Consider the following 20,905-nt stretch of genomic DNA (forward strand, 5'->3'; position numbering starts at 1 on the left):
TTCAGCATAGGGATATAACGATGCTTGAAAGTTTGATTAATTCTGAACTTGAGAAAGTTCTTACTTGGCTATGTGCAAATAAGCTTTCATTAAATATTGATAAGTCAAACTTTGTTATTTTCCATCCAATTCAAATAAAATTGCCCAAACAGGTCATTTTATCTATAAACAATCAGATGTTGACCCAGGAAACTTCCATTAGATACCTTGGAGTTTACATAGATTACAATATTAGTTGGAAGATGCACATTACTAATATTTCTAAAAAAATCAAGAGAAGTATAGGCATTCTTTCTAAACTAAGTTATTTCTTAAGTACTAAAACACTACTTAGCCTGTACTATGCTCTGGTTGAGCCTTGTCTCAATTACTGCATAATTGCTTGGGGTAATACCTATCAAACAACTTTGCAACCTTTGTTTATATTACAGAAGAAAGCTTTAAGAATAATCACCTTCTCTAGTTATAACGAACATTCAAGTCCTTTATTTAAAGATCTAAATGTTGTAAAGTTTGACATCATAACCTTTCAACTGGCAGTATTTATGTACAAGTTTCATAATAATCTTTTACCTCCTGTTTTTGATCCTTACTTCAATTCTGTTTGGATGATACATAATTATAATACCAGATTATCTAGTAAAATGTTCTATGCTATTCCAAAAGTCAGAACAAATTATGGAATTTTCAATATAAGATTTCAGGGCTCTAAAGTATGGAATGATATAAGTGATCACATAAAGCTTCTTCCTTTGAAAAGTTTTAAGAAAAACCTTAAGCTAATTCTTATTGAAAAATACTAATAATTTCCGTAGCCTTCCGTCGTTCTTTACTCTGATTTTCACAGCGTTTTTGATCTTGTTTGTATGACCTTGAATGTGCATGTCTTTGTGTGTGTATGTTATGTCTGTGTGTTTGTGTGTATTGTATTTGACCTAAATCATTGTATTAGATAAATTACCCAAGTATAGCTGCCCTTTTCTTCTAGCCCTTACGGTTATTTGGGGCAGCTAGTACTCCTCTACATCTTTTATTGATATATTCTGTTTATTTTTATTGTATCATATTTGGATACGAAAGTATTGTGTGTGTGTGTGACTTGCATGGTCCCGTGGAAGACAGACTCAGCCGAACTTCGTCCCTTTCTCAGGCTGTTTCAAAGATGGCGGGTGGTCGACAGAGCGGCCGTCGACTTGGAAACTCTAGTGGATTCAGGTGTATCATACCGCGCACGATCTTTGAATATAATTTTACGAGTTTTTAGGTCCAACAGACCAACAAGGACTTCTAAAAACTATTCTTTTAAGATTAATACTTTATTTTTTCACCAGGCAAGATTAATTCATCAAGAACTCTACAATGAAGTTCACTGAGCGCACCATGTATAGTAGCTACACAATAATCAGAAACTAATCAGTGAATAATTATTCAAATAATTGAAGTCCCGGGTTTGAGTCTTTCTACTACAAGAATTAAATAGCCCAACTTGGCAACAAGTCCTAATCACTAAATGTCTGCTTGTCTGTGTGTAAATAACAAAAGGAAAAAACAGTCACTCATGACTATTTCAGAAAATGATCCACGCATGTGAGCTGGGGTTGTAGGAACAACTAGGGCGGAAAAACGCCCGAGAGATCTAAAGAACGGAAGTCTATTGCTGACCCCCCCGGCTCAGTACCCTTCGTGCTCCTAGTCTGATTTTCAGAAGAACCAAACACAGATCAGTCAATCCATTAATTCATATAACCGTTCTAGAGGTGGAAAACGTAAAAAGTAAGTAGAAAACAATTTATGCGCCTGTCTCGATGATGCCTTTAAATTCAAATCTTGCGGAAACGTAGAGCTCTAAATTATAGGGAAATAATCAACAATCAGTTAACTTTTACAAACACTAACGAAAATTGACGACGGCAATGGGAGTCGAAACAAACCTATCTTACAATTAACTGTCTCTGCTTATTTAAGTGGATTTCGCAGGTCGCGATTGTCAATAACTTAAATTCCAAAACTAGCTCCTCAAATATCCACTAGATTAATTAAAATTAACGTGAATTGTCTCTAAAATAACGAAACAAATTACTTTGACAAATATTTTCTTAAGTACTTTGAAACAATTCTAGGAGCGACCCAAAGTAAGCCATCTTGTAAGATGTTTATCAAAATGTCTAAGCATGACTTATTCTTGCACAAAATATCATTCAAAATTGATTTCCTAATGAAAATGTCAATAAGTATAATAGCAATACTAATTTAAACAACCCATTGAATTAGACACCCAATTTCCGAGTTTACAATACTAGAAGTTCCGAAGATCTCCGAAGAATAACGAACATTACGCTACACATTTAAAACTTCCTCTAAAGAAAGTTAAAAAAATATCATTTCTGTAGATACTGCTAACCTACTTTACATAAATAAGTTTAACTCAAAGTTAAATTATGCGGCGCATTTGAACAACGCTGCCGTTCTTTAGGAATTTACAAGAAACTACTAAAATGCGCCCAAAACCTGAGACGAGCATCGCTCCTCAGTCCCCTATCTGTAGTAACTTCTTCTCCGCCACAAAGTCTTTTCATACTCAATAATATCTTGTTAGTATGCTTCTCAGAGACAAAGTATTAACATGCCTCTTTAACACAGAACCTTCTCCAATATTGAGACCAAAAGACTTGATCTTAAGAAAACGATTATTGAAACAAAAAAGATCACGGTTAACATTGTTTGTAAAATATTAAGAAAAATACAACTCAAATTATTTACGACTGAAAGCATCAATATTTCCAGGCGCTTATTAAGGTACGGCATGCATTTCAAACAAGCCAATTTCTTAAATTCATCATTACAATTTCACGGCTAACAAAAGCACCAGGCAAAATGAAACTTTCCGGGTTACAACCAAAAAAGTGCTCATTTCAACGCCAGCGAAAGTTTCCAGTGATATTTAAAATCCAGTGGTTGTAATTCTTAGCCAACAAACTGGAGAAGAATCCATTCTACTAAAAAGAAAAATTCACAAATGATCTACCTTATATAGAAAGATAGGCAAACAAAATAAATATCTAAATGTTTCCCAACGGTTGGAACCTTAGACTTAGTGCCGGTCCTCGTCATCAAAAGTCACAACAGTTTCCGAACTGGGTGTCAGTTGTGACGTATCGATCACATGGTCATTCTGAGTCGCGCCGTAGGTCTTCCGCCTGGTGAGCTGGGTAGGAGAAACGTTGTCACTTCCACTACCAGTGGCCTTCATTTCACGCGTTGTTTGAAGGACTGGCGGAAGATAAGCTTCCTGTAACGCAACAATGGACATGGTGAATGATATGATGTCACGCAACACTTGATTCCTTAGCTAGTGCAATGACACATCAACGGTCATGGACCCCCCTGATTTGAAGCAGCCTTCAGACCTCCACGGTCTGGCTTGAAAATCTCCCTTCTAAGTGATTTCAATTTCTTTGTAAATTAGTCAGGAGAACTTGGCGTTTTATCAGGTTATTAAGTCTCTCCATTCTTATCAACTGTTTGCTGGATAATTCGGTTTTATCAACTGAGCTGATGATGTAAATTGGCCTCCGTAGAGAGTTTCTAAAGCTGACGCTTCGGGCGTTAACCCTTCGTCAGTCTTTCGGTTTAACGGAGGCCTTCCATTCATTAAACAAAAGAAAAAAACACTCACACACAAACAAATACCAACAAACAAAAACAGCGGAACTTACAGGAATATAAACATCAGCTCCATTGAGTTCCGCATCTGTCGAGAGGTATTCCTGAGAAAAAGAAGAAAAACAAAACGTAAATATCAACAACAACAACAACAACGTTCTATCAACTAAATAAGGTCTGACAACTACCTTGTGAGGTCCAAATTTCTTGAACATTCCAAAGCATACTCGAGCTAAGAGAAGCAGAACTGTGATACACACCACGACCAAGGTAAAAACGGTCTGGGGATCATTGATACCTGACGAGAGAGAGAATAAGTGGTAAAAACTGTATTGAAAAAATTGTTTCGGGTTTGTGTTTGTGGACGTATGAACGCAGGCTCAGTAACGAGGTTAAACATGAAGCTTGAAGAAAAGGTAAAAAAAAAGTTGACTCTCTTGCCGTCTGGCTTTAAGCATTGTGTCTTCAGCTATGAACAAGAGATTTTTTTGAAACTGTTTTTTCCAGATTGATGTGAAACATTTAGATTGTGTGCTGGTGATTTCTGTTTAAACAGGAGACCGCACTTGCTCTCGGTTTACCGGCGTAATAACCCGCGCGGAATGTTGGGAAAACACTCAAAGGAGACATAGTGACCTAAGTTACAACCTGCCTAACCCTTAACACCTTAAGATAAGTATGCATATTCTTCATACTGTTCTCTATACATTAACTAAGATGTTGAAAAGGAGAATTTGATTAACAATCAAGGGCTTCTTCAGTTGGTGATCATTTGTTTTATTCTCCAAACCCTGATGTGTGATTCAAAAATAATACTGTAAAGAGTAGTTAGATACAACTTACCCTTAGGGTTAACTTCTAAAGTTAAAAGCCAAACTACTTGCATCGTTATAATGTTCTTTTTCCCAATGAAAAATACTGTGAATCTCAAATAGCCTCTCTCCGCCCGCTTGATTCACATTTTCTTTGAGAAAAAGCAGTCCATAACAGTTTGCTTTTAATCGTATTAGCTCCAATTAATGGTTTTCAAATAAATCTTCGTCATATTGAAGATATCTTCTGCAGTACCTTAACCTGCCATTTCCAATTTTGCCCCAAAGACTGCTACCGACATTACGCTCGAAATCAAATACACAAAGACGTTTAGTCGCTTAAAGTGGTTTCTCAACACAAAAGGTACGATTGAAACAAAGAAGTTTTGTTTAATATAACTTTTTGCAATATCTCTTCCAAATTAGATCAAATATTTCACCTTAATGACCACTACTTCGCTCAACTATGCGCTTTATGAGGGGTGAAATTTTAAAAAATAAAATTATATTTCCAGGTCTGATTACCCGAATTTCTGCCGAAGAAACGCCAAGCTAATTTAAGGAATATGGCTAGAATCTTTAACCATCGACGATCTTTAACAAGCTTTCAGTATAAAGGTTTTTGAAATACGACAAACGAGTAAATTTTATATTTGACATAATTTTAAAAGTTTTCCTATCAGTGATACAGAGGATTACAGGAACACTTCAGAAATTCAAAGAAAAGATATCGTTTTCACGGCCAAAGGCGGACGTTTGATCGCAAGTTTTCAAAGGCAAATGCGTAGTTGCAACGTGTAAAGATATTTATCTCGAAAGAAAAATTAAAACCACAGATAACTATGGACCCAAGTCGAATCTTCTAGAGCCTTTGCCCTAACTTTTACCGTAGATACTTACTTCCAAAGTTTTCCGAAAGCAGACGAAATTGTCCCATATCCCAATCCATCCAAGTAACCCACACCGAAAAACTACTCCTTAGTTATACAGCGCAGTCATGTTATCTCGGCTTGCAAGTTTGTAGCATATAAAACTGCCAACTCACCAATTTTTAAAACAATTGCTTCGTGTAACGAGAAATGATCGCGGGCGATCGCCTTATGCAAAATCAAACACGTTAGACGAAGAAGTTTTCCGAAGCAGTGGGGGTTTCTAGGGAAACCGTGTTCGGTAGGGGTAGTGTAGGGAATTTTTCACGCAGGTTTTGATGCGTGTGTCACCAAGGAAACTAGGGAATTAATACAGTTTCGCGAGACATTGATAGGTTTCCATGCAAACCGTATACAATGGGAAGGTATGAGAATTTCGTTATAAAGGTTAGGGAATGATGTACACCAAAACTGTGTGATTAAAACTTGATCACATTACTGTAGTTTGGTTTCCTCCACAAATTTGATGGATTCGAGTTAGATATTTTCAAAACAGGGATTTCCGTGAATCAAAGTTGTCTTCGACAGGCAAAACAAGAGGTAAAAATATTGTATAACACTATTTTCTGAAAAATTCTTCTAAATATCATTCGATGTCTATCGACATTGAACTGATTAAATAATTTGTCAGCCAGTAGCGAATTACCACAACAGTTGTAATAATGAATGGAACTAGCCGCGAACTAGCCGCGAACTGGCCGCGAACTAGCGGCGAACTCGCCGCAAAAAAGTTACTTTGGTGGGTTCAGAAAGGCACTGTTTTGCTCAAACCAAAACACGATTACCTTGTGGACTTGACACCACTGATAATTTAATAGTTACATCTAAGGAATAGTATCACGGTTGCTCAATTATCAGTCTATTCTACTTATTTCCTGATATTTTCAACTCTTTAAATTTAAAAACTACCAACGTCTTGATATTCAAGGTAAATGACGCAAGCAAAAAAGAGGCCAGGAAGCTGGGCCCCAAGGTTCCAACTCAGGTCTTTTGATTTTAAGTCCAGCGAGTCGACTCTTAACTCACGGGGTCGAAGAGCGTTTTTCGAATGTCGAAAACCAAAACCAACGAAATCAAAAAAGTCAATTGCAACAAAATTAAAATATCACAAGGAGCGAGGAACGAGAATTCAAGGTAAAAACAAGTAAACTTCCTAAAGCGCGGGAAAGCAGGGTGAACAAGTCGCGGTTGGTTTTACTCCTCATCTGATTGGTTGAAAGGCTGGCGCAATCACAGAGTGAAGTGATAAATTTCGCAATGCCGGATCACTTTCGACACTCATTTGAAAATTGCTCTGATAAGGCAGACATTAGACTGACGTGTCGTACTTACCTAGTCTGATAGAGGAGTAAAATAACAGCGATAGCAACAGAAAGAAAGTTGAAATGACGGCGAACGTCACAGCAGTGTGATGTACATTGCTGTCCACGTAGTTATAAGCCGGAGGGCGATAGTTGAAGTAAAGATTGTATCGATCGACTAAATGCTTCATGGCCAAGTAAAGTAAACCTGCGAATAAATAATGAAAACACTGGTTAAAAAAAATAATATTGTGGCGAGCAGTTAGATCATGGCTAAAATCAGAGTAAAACACTGTAAAGAGGCTTTACTGGAAATTGATACAATTACGCCTCGAGATGTTTCACAATCGTGATTGAAGAATCGTTCTCTTCTAGACTGTGTACTGAGTGAATTCGCTGGAAACGGAAGGAGCAAGACAACACATTTTCAACTGCATCCTCAGAAGGATGACTAATCTATAGTTTTGACCCCTATAGTTCTTATTTCTATATGCTCTGTAAGTGGTCTGGCTCAACAGAGGCTCTCACTCGCTCGCTTCGTTCATGGGTTTCGCCGCTCGTGCTCGCAGGCTGTATGCAGTGCAGCCATTATAAACGTTTACAAACGTGACGAAAATGTTTTGCGTGACTTACCAAATGGCGTGACAAGAGGACAGGTGAGGCAGAAAACAACCATTAGAGTAAAGATAACTAACATCCAGGCGTACTGTTGTCCATAAGCAAACTCACGCACGGCTTCCTGGTAAAATAAACAACCCTGGTGTCAGAACAAAAACTTGCATGTAGTACGATTCTTAAGAGTGATAAAACAGGAAGTTTTAGAGATTCATTCCCTGAAAAAAACCGAAAACGGAGGTCTTGTTGACTTCAAACGAGTCCTAACAAAGTTTGTTTCACACACTTCAAAAACCCCGTTCTTCCTCAGTTTTACACTACTCACCTAATACTTTTATGCCTTCCGGTGATCATAAGTTGTTTTTCCTTCAATTTGACAGAAGTCTTGTACGGGGCAAAACCACAAAAAAAAAAAAGGCGACGAAACTGAATATTGCGAGAAGAACAACCGTAACATAGGTCTAAGAGTCCACTGACCTTGCGAACAAGCCTTTTCTCTCCTTCGTTTCGTGCACAAGCCATACTTCCTGCATAAGAGACTAGCTCGGGGAAGCGACACAGTTCCAGCGCGGTTCCAATCAGTGCTGATGTTACAAGATAATTGACAAAGAACGCGCCATTGTTGGGTAAGAATACGCAACTGGAACAGAGAGCAATCAGACGTGGTTAAGAGAAAAGCTCAGTCCTAGTCGAGGGTGATGGTAGTCCTAAGAGAAAGGGGGCTCTTTTCAGTGACAAAAATCGGCGTTTCGACCACCTGAGCGGAAATCATCACTGATCGCAGTCACCGACAATCGCGAGTTCTTTTCAGAACAACCTTTATCCGTAAGATCACAACAGACACTAAATTGTTACTGTCAGAAAAACTCCCTTTACTGTCAACTGACAATTCACCTTTCCTTGTGTGTTCTTCATTTTTCAAAACGAGAGGAAATTATTGCATCGAGACAGTAAGAAGTGCTGCTAGGTATAAAGATAAAACACTTGACCAAGTCGTGAAAATATTCCCGTTTTTGCTGTAGCTAAGTTTACTAAATCAGTTAAACTGTTACAAGAGTACACGGGTTTCCATAACCGTCTGTTAGCCGTCTGTTTAGCCTCCGTGCAGGCTCTAGTCTTACTGAAACCCCTGGAGGTGCTCAAATTACTTGATAAAACGATTTCCTTTTGAAGATACGATCAAACCTTACAATATATGTTTTGAAGAAACTTGTTAAACCTGAGATTTAAGCAGACATAACGTTCATATACTTAGGTAAATGTTAGTTGAGAGAATTTGTTATCAGATTGTGTCAATATTTTCCACTCGACAACTTCCTTGATTCTAACTATCGGTGAACTTTATGATGTGTTTACGTGGTGAGGAGAAGTTGCAAAGTATTCACCTCGACGGAGAAAAAGGATTAATTTCAGGAACTCTTTTCAATTTCCTCCTTAAAATATACTACTAAGAAAAAAATTAATCGGCATTTTATACTCACGCTAGTCTACTTTGGAATTCGGGCAAACGTCCTCCAAGCGTCAAATGAAACAAAGCATCCGCACTGCAGCAAAAACACAGCAAAAATATTTGAGTAACCGTCCGCTCTCTTAAGTGAAAAACCTAAGTTATCATTTCTCTTGATCAAATTCCAAGTTCCCTCAGTAATTTATCATGATTTCTGTTGGAGCAGCGAGGCAATAGAAATTGGCGAGAAAAATTTTCCTGGCTCAGCCCGAACTTTGGCAGACGAGAGACACTTCATCTTAGGCCCCGAGCATGCGCATGCCTCCCTTCCAACAAATTACGCAGCACCGGTCGTCACCTGAATTTTATATTTGCTCGCTTTTGCCAGAGAGCAATGATCCCCCACCTTACCCCTAATAGGGACTAGAGCCCTAACCTTCCCGAGTGGGGAGCGCGATTGCGAGGGTGAGGTGTCTTGCCAATGGACAGAACACAAAGACCAAGGACGAGATGAGCCAGGAAGATTGTCTTAAATACGTCTCAATATTAGCTCACCACGTCACCCAATAATTTTGTGTCAAACTACTGCACAGTTTTCAGTTAAAACACAAGAAAATTTCTAACGAGAAAAGGAAAAGTTAGAGCAGTTAATTAAACGACCAAACTTCCCGAAGCGCGGGAAAATTCGCGTGAACCAGCCGCAAAGGGCATTAGTTTTTGCATCTGATTGGTTGACTCGATTTTTCTCGACAAATGAATAAAGGGGGTACGTTTCTAAAGAAACTGTGGAGCTGCGTCGGTGGGAGAGTATAGCAGAGTAATTTGGTATTATCAACTGAGTTGATAACATGAGTTGGCCACCGTAAAGAGTTTCAAAGCTGACGTTTTGAGTGTTAGCCCTTCGTCATTCGCCCTAAGGAAGGGCTAGCGCTCGAAACGCCCGCTTTGAAACTCTTTACAGTGGCCAACTCATGTTATCAACTCATTTGATAATACCAAATTACCTCGATTTTTCTCGACCAATCCCGAAATGTAGTTATCCGCAAGAAATGCAATCCTGATTCACTTTCGACGTTCAGCTAAAAACTGCTCAAGTACAAATACTCTTCACAATCGAAGCAACGGTGAACTCGGTTTTAACAGTCTTTTAAAAAAAACCACATATCGCTCAGCTTAATTGTTTACCTGGTGAGAGCCAGAGACGGAAGAATAATTAACATCAACATTAAAAAGATATAAGTCTTGACCATCACAGAATGCTCAAGTTTTGACCTGCAAGAAGATAAGATACAACATCAAGGGCTTTCTTACTTCTAGCTACAAACTAAACAATAATGGCCCCTTTGGCTGCCAACAAATAATTTATTAAATTAATATTAAATTCATCAAATTTCTATTGTGCAAATATCAATATAAAATTTTCATTTGCAAGTATTCTCAAGCAAAGGACAACTTATGTATTTCGCAGCTTTTGAATACGCTGAGCCCAGCAACATATGAGTATGTTTATTAAAATACTCATGCCCACATGTCCTTGAGCCAAGCGTTTCATAGCGACTTAGCGTGGTCAAGCATTTGACTCAGAAAAAAAATGCATGTTGATGAAAATATGATTTCTACAGGAATGACATGAAAGATTTTGGAGAGAACTGGTAAAGGTCGGTGCGAAGTTGTTTTACCTAGGGTGGGGGCAGAAACACTCAAAGGTGGCAGGGGCAAACTTGCAATGGGGCAAAACCTCCAAATATCTTCCTCCATACAAGGAATTCACATTGAAACTTTTAATTTAAAACGTTAAACGATTTTAAGGGCAAAAAAGATTCTCATCACGAAGTGCGGTGCTTTAAGAGAGGGGAGTTCCGAAAAAGGCAGTTTTCGGTTGTAGATAGAGTAAGTAATTGGTTGCGAAGTATAATCGTTTGTCTCACGAAAAAGTCGCTTCAGATGTGGGTCTAGACTTTAAGCAGTCCGTTTTAAGAAAGGTTTCCATAAGAGGCTGCCGATGGCGTTATCGGCAGCTACAGCCCTGAAAGGAGCCGTAAGGCTAAATCCAAACACGAATGCGGCTCGTAGGCTAAACAGACGGCGGTTAGAGGTCTTATAGTCAGCGGTAGACCGCCGGTAACCGGCTTCCGTCTTGTATCTCCGTGACAAATGGCAAACGGCAAAAAAAATGACCTTCCGGCAATTTGCCCTTTAGCGTTTTTAGACCAACTTTAAATATTTGATGAAATGTGAACAAGAGTTTCCACAGGCTTAGGAAGTCTTCAAGATTGAGAGAAATGGTAGTTCACCTTTAACGATTGCTCCTGTATTAAACGTTACGCTCATTATTACTCGCTGTTATTCATCGTAATTACTCGCTTTCAACCGTTACTCCCAAACATTAGCATGCATTTCCTTCAAAATCGTACCGTACCTTGTCCAATGGGCTTCAAAATAACTTGACCACGACACAGCCGCTGGAAGGATCGCCGCAAAACTCCACAGCAAGATAGTGGGCAAGAACTGAGTGAGAAATGGACTCGGAGGGACAGCGAGCTTTGGATTGCTTTTCTCTACGAAAAGTTTGGGAAAGAAAGATAAAAAACGATCACTGGATAACTCTGTAACTTATTTCAGCTTGTTGTCAGAAGACTAAGAACTCTGAAAGAAGTGAAAGGTAGTTCTTACTTTTACTGAAGGATTGAGCAGCACTTTCAAGTAATATTATTCATTAGTCATGTCACTAGTCAGGTGACTAATGCTTTGCACGCTGATAGGCGAGTTCTTAGTGATAAGCGAGTACTATTCACTTCTGAGCAGCCGAAAAGACAAAAATGGCGCGTCAAGACTCTAATTTCCGACAAGTTTCGCAATCAGTAACAGAGATAAATTATCTTTTGCGGTGTGTAATATATGCTAAAACAATAATTCACCTCCACTTCGGTGAATAATTGATTATCATGATGTAAAAGGTCTGTACTTAAAACCGCAGTTTGTAACCTTTTAAATGACAACTACTGAACAATACTTTCATGAGGTACTGACCAAGAAGCTGTAAAACTGAAACAGCTCTCACTTCTCAATTTGTATTTAACTCCTCGTGTTTGTTTTAGCTAAATAATGTTGAAAATACAGTCACCCAAACCTAGACAAGACAAGACAGCCTTCTTTTTTTTTTCAAGGAATAAACAGTTTGGAAAAATAAACTGCTCACCGACACTGGCCTCCAACTCTTGCAAAGTAGACAGTACCACAGCCGGCGTGGTGAGAAATAGGACAAAGATAAACAGCAATGTATTGATAAGAACTGCCCTGACCCACCAACTCTCATTGTCTACGGAAAGGTGTTCCCAGATAATGTCCCCAGCTAATGGAGCCTGCGACACATTCCAGTGGTCTGAAAAGATCCTCCGTGACACAGACGATTCTGGACTTCCATGTCTGATTGTGTTGAAGTCTTTCAGACATCTGCAAGGCAGAGAAAAATGAAAAAAAGAGGGGATAAGTTTCCAAAGAAACTGTGGTTCTGCTTCTGTGGGATGTATTGAAAGATAAATTTGTTTATCAACTGAGTTGATAATGTTAACGCCTAACCTGTTCCCAGTTCTGCGTCAGAGCGAGGACAAGCAAAAACGAACTCTGGCGATGGTAGCGTACTTTTTGGCCTATTCAATGAAAAGTGACTAATTGGTTGATCACGTCAATTTGAAGGAATATGGCTTTTATGTCAATTTCGGCCGATGTTTATTTACATTTCAAGCGATAATTCGCTCTTTGATTTCAAGCAAAAGTACTTTCTTTGCGACTTTTCCTTCGACGTCTTGAACTGACGAAATTCTCTCTGTTCGGCGAGTCGGACCGCCCTGTTCCCTATACTGTAAGATAATACCTTAAGCGATAGTCATATGACTGTGACCGCCCTTCGACCAATCACGCAAGCAAAAAATATTTGATGGATTATAAGGCTGAATATTAGCCTGCGAGCTGGCCGTCATTATCAGCGGTTTGGCACGAGGGTTTCTTTGCCTGCCCGCGGGAAAGTATGAGGCCTGGAGCAGAGCGAGCCGGCGAGAGGTGTGCAGGGGGCCTGGCACTGATTAGTGTCAGACCCCTAACCAAGCTCTCCTCGACTCATCTCCAACCTTCCCGCGTGCTGCACACTAATATTAAGAGCTTGCTCGCACGCTAGCAGAATGTTGGCAATGTTGCTGTTGTTACTCTGAGAATTTTTTCCTGCTTAATACCATCTCGGTCAATAACAGAAAAACAGCATGACCAACATCCAAGCACATCTTGATAAGTAGGTCTGTTACACTAGCTTCCATTAATTTAGAATTGTTGTACCTCTGAACAATCTTTGCATTTTCAAATGTCACAAAAGCTATTCCCAGACTCTTCAGCTTTTGCCTCTGTTCATCAGCTTCGACTTTCCCATCTTCCTCTTCTTCAGTAAAGTACTCAATCCCATCCACGTGACTGGCGCCACAGCAGTGGCAACATGGAGACAGCTTGTTGGTGCTGACTGTGGTTAACGGTCTCTCCCCAGTCTTGCGAAGAAGTTCTTCGCAGTGTTCCCTACCCATCTGAGCGGCAAGAACTTTTCTCTGCGCTTGCTTCAGTTTTACAAAGTCAAATGCAACTTGAACTTCAAGGACTTGTGATTCACCATAGATTTCCCTAGAGAAATGCAAGAGAGATTATGACCAACGAATCCAATAGTCTATGATCCAAACGCTCAATGCGAGAGCGTATACAAGCCAGGTTTTTCGTTCTCTCTAGATAACTGGAGGTTTCGCCCATTGCAAATTCGCCCCCAATCTCCTTTGCTAATTCGCCCAAAATCATTCAACCTGTTTGTAGTAGCAGAAAAAAGTCCTTTTCTGTCGAAATTGTGATACATTTATATCAACATGGATTTTCTTTTCCTGAGTCAAACGCTTGACTGTGAAAGCACGCTAAGTCGCTATGAAACGTTTTGACGTATTTTTACCTCGAAAGAGACAACAAATATTAGTTTGACAAGTTTAGAACACAGGCAATAAAACGATTACCTAGGAAGGAAAACAAACGGCTGAGAATCGAGAGAAACAACACCTTTAACCTCAGAAAAAACCCCAATAAACAGACAACTTTTCATCAATGAATTTGCTCTTAACATAGTCCCCTTACTGGCCTTTGTTTGCATTTGTCACGCAACACACTATCAGAACTTCATGCATAGCAAGGCCAAACAACAGACGCGAAGGAAAAAAAGCTTAACTCAGTCACTCCTGGGATCTCAAAATTGTTCCCCCTCAACGATTTTCGTATATTTCATAGAATTGTAACTCTGAGAATTTGGTGTCCAATCAAGCTGTATTATGAAATTATGCGTTTCTTTCTCCTCATCACTTTTGCTTTACAATGTGTTAAAAATAATGAGAGAAATTCTTCATTGGTCACTAGGAGTGAGAGGGTTTACTAGTCACTGTGAAAATTGTGAGAAGCTACTTTAATTTTAGGTGAAACAATAATATTCTAGAGGAAAAAAGTTATTAGCGACATCCCAACTCAACCTGTTAACTCCCAGAAGTGATTAACCTGTAACTTCTCCCTATAATATCCATAAATTATCCATCAAACAGGTGATAAGAAAACTCAATCTCATCAGGTAGAAGTTGTTACCTTGATCTAACACCAAATTCTCACAGCTAATTTACAAGGAGATGAATAGCAGCTAGAGGGGAGAATTAACAATCAGATATTAGGAGTTAAAAGTTTAAACACTTGTAACATCTTTACACTTCTCACCGAAAATGTTGCATGATCAAGTCAGCTGTCACATTTTTAGGTACATTAGTCATCATGATTGTCTTCTTGGAATCATCATGGCTCTCAAATACAAACAGGTTGGTAAAATGCCGCAACACAATCACCATTAACACAGTGTAAATAATTGCAAAAACTGTATGAAGCCAGAAGACACTGGAGCTAGCCATCAGGTTAGACACTGTTGTGGCACCAAAAGAATTCTTGTTTGGCTCTGGAACCCCAATAAAATATTAAAATTATAATTTCAGTGTGCTTCTCCTACTCTTCTATCCAATTTGGATGTTCACACTCCGCATCAAGTTCGACCCTTATGCCCAATTGTTCAATGGGTGAATAATGCTATCCAGCAGGTACTGGTAAGTGATATTATAATAAAGTTCAGATATAACGCACGCTGTCATTGGTTGAAAGAGCATGCTGATGAAACTGTTGTTTGCTTTGTAAATAGAGTTGGTTTTGAAAATTGAAAGTATTACGTGGGAAATGTAACATATTTTTTTATTATGAAACAAATAGAGAAGCCTTGACTGTGCTCTTTTCTGTTCCTGCATGCTTTACAACAGAACAGAGCACAGTCAAGGCTTCTCTATTTGTTAAGCAAAAAGTGTTGTGCTTACTGATAGGTCTGTACTCAAGCCAAGTAGCCACCCAGCCCAAGCAGATCCCAGATTCCTAAAGTAACTAGGAGTATCACCACCCTGACCCCCCCCCACAAGGCTTACCCCTGGCATTACATCAGGCTCCCTGACAATTCACCGGTACCCATTTGTACTCCTGGGTAGAGAGAGACACTGTGATAGGAAAGTGTCTTGACCAAGAACACAACACAATGACCTGGCCAGGTCTGAAACCCAGGCCCTTGGTGTTATCCACACAATGCTTTACCAACAGAGTTTTATGGTGATGTGTTCTTAGGGTTAAATATAGGTGGCTTCTCATCATCAATGTACAGATTCTGTGACTGAGACTAATTAATCTCAGGATATAAATGGCCTTTGTAGTGACTGTGAATAAAAGAGAATCAGTTGAACAGATTCCATATCTCCCCCCCTGCCCCCACCCTGAAAAGAGTTGCTAAAACAGAATAATTTAGCATTCTCAACTGAGTTGATAATGTAAATTGGCCACTGTAAAGAGTTTTGATGTCAAAATTTCCAGCGTCAGTGCGAATGGTTTAGTATTGGTATTTAGTATTATTAACCTCAGTTGATAATACTAAATTACCCTGTTATACTATCCCACCAATGCAGTACCACAGTTTCTTTAGAAACTTACCCCTTTCATTCCTTACTAAAACAGAAGACATGTACCTAAGCTTCATGTTTCACTCATGGCCCACTTACCATTGGTTCCAGTGTAATTGACTGGTAGGACTATACCAATGGACAGACAGAATATGATCACACTGTAAACTATAAGGTGCTTCTGGAATATTATATACTGAAATGCATCTACACCACACTTCAGACGGATATGGTCGTCTGTCACTCTCATGAACACAGGGATCCATGAAAAAAGACCCTGAAAACAAGGATATATTAATGCAATATGAATTAAACATGATATTGATTCGATTTCTTTAAGTGGTTAAAATGGTCAAATTAACTGAACTAATACAAACTAGCTGAATTGCTTCTACTGGTCAAAATGGTGAAACAAGCTGATTCACTTCAACTAAACAAAATGTACAAACTAGGCAAATTGGTTAAAAAGGGCAGTCTCACTGTTGGGCGTGTGCATGAAAACACATCAATTCCAAGAATTATTTCAATCATCTGCCATCTTGGATTTCAAACATCATGTAAATATACGGCTTGGAAATCTACAAAACTGATTACAATACCTTTGCTTAATGATCAACTAAGTTCCTTCTTGCTATTTATTGAGCAAATGAACCCCTATTTATGAGTAATTTTAAGTTATGGACCTTGAAGTAAAATAGATTCTATACAGCAATTGCAAGATTTCACTCCCAGCAATAATTCTACTTTTCACAGCTGTTTTTTTGAGCATGTTAATTGCAAGAAAGCACTCTTTCAAACTTTTTTTTCACTTTTAAAAGCAGCATTTTTTTCTTAGGACCAGCCCATACAATACAATTAAAGAGGCAATGTCAAACCAAGGGACCAAGGATAGCTATTAGATAGAGGAAGTCAAACACCAGTGTTCTGATTTTCAGGCAGTCACTGGTAAAATTTACCACCTGTACCACCTCCTATTACTGCCGAAAATTGCTTGGAATTCTTCAAAATTCAAAAGTTAAAAGGATTTCCCTACCAGTTAGCAAATCCCATTAATCCTTTAACTCCCATGAGTGACCAAGATAGATTTTCTCCTTATGATATCAAGCAGACAAGTGATGAGAAAAAAGAAAAATACCAATTAGGGGATTACTAGTTGATCTAATACCAAATTCTCCAAACTAACATCACAGGAACTATATCGTGAACAGAAAGGAGAATTACTGATGATATCTTGGGAGTTAAAGGGTTAAATTGGTTAAATTTCCTACATGCATAACGCTTGTAACAAAATACAAACCTTGCTTTTGACAGCTGGAAATTCAACAGTTTCTGCAGCATTCATACCACCTTCCTGACTTGCACGTCCCTCCTCAGATGTTTGCCTTGATCCATAGAACATTTCAGTCCATCTAAAATAAGAACCACAACAATCTCACATGGCTTGCTTTCACTGAATGTTCCTGGACATGACATGACAGTATTTATGTTACTATTATCGAAATCTGTGTCACAATCACAAAATGGTTATTTGAAAAATCAGTGTGCAATAATTGTCCTTTACTAAAATTACAATTATACTATACATACCCTTGGTCTTCCTTCTGTATCAGAGCTAGTCTTCCATAATCCCACACAAGTCGGCGAATGACACAGAACAAGATGAAAACAATCTATAACAAAAAACATGATAATTACACCACAGCTCTGAAAATTTTTCTCCAAAAAACCTTGCAGAGTTGAGCAAATTGACATGAAGTAAACAAAAACCTATACTAAACACTATCAAGGTTGAATTCAATTAACTTTGAACTAAAATGTTTTTTTTTTAAGAGTGCTTGTTTTATATTATGATGGAAGTTGAAGTCACTTTTTCTGTAAGTTAAGTTAATGTGCAAATGATCTCTGTATTCAGTAGTTTTAAAAGGTGTTTCAAACTGTGTTTGATTTAAATTTGTAATTAATATCTGTACAATAAACAGAACAATACCTTACCACTTGCAGAATTTAATATGAATTTGTCTGCTCCAATCAATCAGTCAATACATTAGAGCCATAACATGGGATAAGATTGCCTTTTAGACTTAGAGCCAATGGCTCATATATGAAACAAATGACAATCACTAATGTATTACAAACTAAAAAAATGAAGTAAGAGAATCATCTGTAATAAACTGTAGTGAATAAAGAATGAAATACAATATAAGACTGTAGATATTACAGTATACCAATGGCTAAAAATAAATGAAGCCATTAGTTTTTGATATTAACTGTTCAGTGGATTCTTTCAACATAAAAGTTTTGGAAATTACAGCCAAAAAGTTCTCTCAAAGTCCGCTTTTCCCTTTTTTTTTAAAACAGTACAACCCCACACTTTGACACCAATATCCAACCCCTTTATTTTTGCTTGCATCAACTTTTGATGGGTCACTTGTTTTGAATTCACTAATGTACCAAAAGAAATGCACAGGTTTAAAAAAATTAAGAAATGTTACCAAAGTTATAATATTAAGTATGAGAGGCAACAGTTATATTTACAACTGGCCTTTAGGTTTGAGAGACCAAATTACATTAATTGCAGAAAATGCTGAAATAATGCAACTGTTCAATATTAAGAAAAAGCTGATTCCATAAATGTAAAGGCTAACTCAATAATAATCTTTTGTTCATATTTCTCACTCAAAGATAAAATGCATGCATCCTCTATTTACTGACATGTCTGGAAAAATATATTGACCTTGTCTGTAAACGTATTTGTAGGAGGTGATATCATTATCACTTTTCAAACACAAAAGAAAGGAAAAAATTGTAAAGAATTACATATATCATAAGACACACCCTGCGTTTGACATCAATTTTCCTTGAGAGGAGAATTTTTTCTGGTGCATCTTCTAACCAAATAACAACTGTACTTTGAAAAGAAAAAAATAATTTCTCATATTGTCGGGTTTATTTTTGTTGTTTTTGTTATTTTTTAACTATAGCTGACCTCACTTCAATATAAAATGTTTATATTACATAAAAAAAAAGAGAAAAGAGAAAAGCTCAATTTCATCTTTCACAGCTGCCAGATATCTTTTTTCAAAACCGAGGAACTTGTAGTAAAATTAGCAAATTATATGATGGCATTTCAGAACCATGCAGATAAAAATAAGGAAAGCATTATCAAATCATGTTCACAGCAATTTTCAATAGTCAAAACAATTTGAAGGGAAATAAATCTTTTGGTTGTATTTCCTAAGTATACACAATAACATTGATACCAAAAATTTAAGTATACTTGTAAATATGTATGAAAAATCTGAACCGACAACTCCCTAAAGAAATTTATTGTACATCATTAAGAGAAGAATATATTTTGATGCATGTTTCGGCAAACAAGTAATAACTCACAAAATTATTTTTGCATAATGAATGAGCAGTAGCCGGCATAATTCACCTGCTTCAATTTCAACAACAAAGGAATCGAATAGAAGGGAGAAGTCTTTTGGGACAAAGATTTGAAAAACTGCCCGCTTTCTGAACCAAATTGTCTGATATTCTAACCAATGACCGCATAAAATCGCTATTTTCAATTCTAATTTCGATATAAAGGAGTACTTAACATAATATTATGCAATAGTACATCAAGTAGAGAGACGAGCAGGTTGAAAACACATGTAGGACTTACAAATCACCATGCCCATAATATAATTTGTCAACTTACTGCTGCAGAATGATCATCTATCTCCATCGGAAAGAAGTTTGAAATAATTTTCTGCTTCCCTAAAGTTGCAGCATTTGCAAGGTATACGGGAACAGAGAAAGTGATTGTTTTTTTTTGTTATTAAATCCTACGCGCGGCTGCCTGGTCGAAAGGTCGAAAAATGTTGTCTCGCACACAAACAAATCTCAGAATAAATACTTTCAAATAAAACTAAAAATACAAGAGAGCTTTTCAGACTACCATTCGGTGAAATTACTCAGAATCGGGCATCGATACAACGACCTCCAATCTGATCTAACGAAACTGTCAATATGAGCGACTACATTTACATGCTTTCGTTTTTCATTTTCATTTTCATCAGACCGGATAGTTTTAATAAAAGTAATAGAATGTACAGCAAGGCAAAAAATTAAGACAATAAAGCATAGCATAGAGATCAGACACGACGCTTACCATCCATCCTAAGATATTCAACCCAAAATTGACGGGAATGCCTCCATCTTTTGCCATGTAATTTATCAACAACTGCCTCTGTGAGGAATTTGCGTTTACATCTTTTACGTCGTAACATTTCGGTATAATATGAGTTTTGTTCCCAGCGTCCTCATCAAATTCAAGGTAAAGGTTTGCCATACCACCAGCTTCAGCTAGAATCCACGTTAAGGAAAAAGGCTTCTAACAAAAATTAAGTCTGGTGAGGTGATGCAGGAAGAGACATGCTTCGTCTGCCATGTTTGGGAAGACCCGCCTTTTAGCGAGCAATCTGCTGACCACATAAATCTCTGGGTGACACATTGGGCGGTAAAAAGGCGCATAAAAAGCAGATAACTGGGGAATGTAGAAGTATTATAAAATAATTCAAATAGTACGCGCGCTTTGATTGGCCATAAAACCATTTTACATGAGCGTATGTAGACACGGTTTTCGTTCCTCTTTCATTAGTTTTCGTTCCTCTTTCATTACTCGATAAGCTGGAAACCACTCCGCTTCGCGTCGTGGTTTCCTACGCTTATCTCGTGTTCTCCCAACCTCCCGCGTGTTTACATCAGGCTATGTAAACACGGAAACCATTTAACATTTCTTCAATCTAAATCGTGAACGAACCTGATTTTTTTTCCCTTTTGGATTGTACGATTCCGTATAATCTACCAGTTTGAAAGAAGGTTATCTGGCTCCGCTCCTATCAGTACAGGACCCCTCTTCTGTTTGGCTTAAAGAACAAGAGTAATATTTATATTTCTTGGATTAAGGTCGTTATTCTTATTTTTAATGCAAAAATTTTAAATAAAGAAAGTTTTTCAGAAATTGGAAACGCTGCAAATAGTGACTTAGGGGGCCAGCAAGACCGTGGAAGCCTCATCGGGCGTGGGGGGGGGGGGGGGTACGGGTATCTAC

General features: G+C 38.0%; 1 protein-coding gene across 1 annotated transcript; it reads right to left on the bottom strand.

Annotated features, from left to right (window-relative positions):
* Positions 1-1,297: 1,297 nt before the first annotated feature.
* Positions 1,298-20,270, bottom strand: LOC113679626 (mechanosensitive cation channel TMEM63B). The gene is made up of 16 exons (XM_089194609.1): positions 19,964-20,270; positions 17,395-17,477; positions 17,105-17,216; positions 15,907-16,084; positions 14,543-14,774; positions 13,097-13,429; positions 11,967-12,220; positions 11,187-11,325; positions 9,953-10,039; positions 8,802-8,864; positions 7,798-7,960; positions 7,339-7,444; positions 6,737-6,913; positions 3,852-3,961; positions 3,717-3,767; positions 1,298-3,289 (listed from the first exon to the last, which is right to left on the bottom strand). Exons 1-16 carry the CDS (start codon positions 20,141-20,143, stop codon positions 3,092-3,094), a joined length of 2,466 nt encoding a protein of 821 aa, XP_089050735.1. The 5' UTR covers positions 20,144-20,270; the 3' UTR covers positions 1,298-3,091.
* Between the last annotated feature and the right edge of the window lie 635 nt (positions 20,271-20,905).

The sequence above is a fragment of the Pocillopora damicornis genome, chromosome 14 (genome assembly GCF_964200805.1).
Source record: "Pocillopora damicornis chromosome 14, jaPocDami1.2, whole genome shotgun sequence".
NCBI lineage: Eukaryota > Metazoa > Cnidaria > Anthozoa > Scleractinia > Pocilloporidae > Pocillopora > Pocillopora damicornis.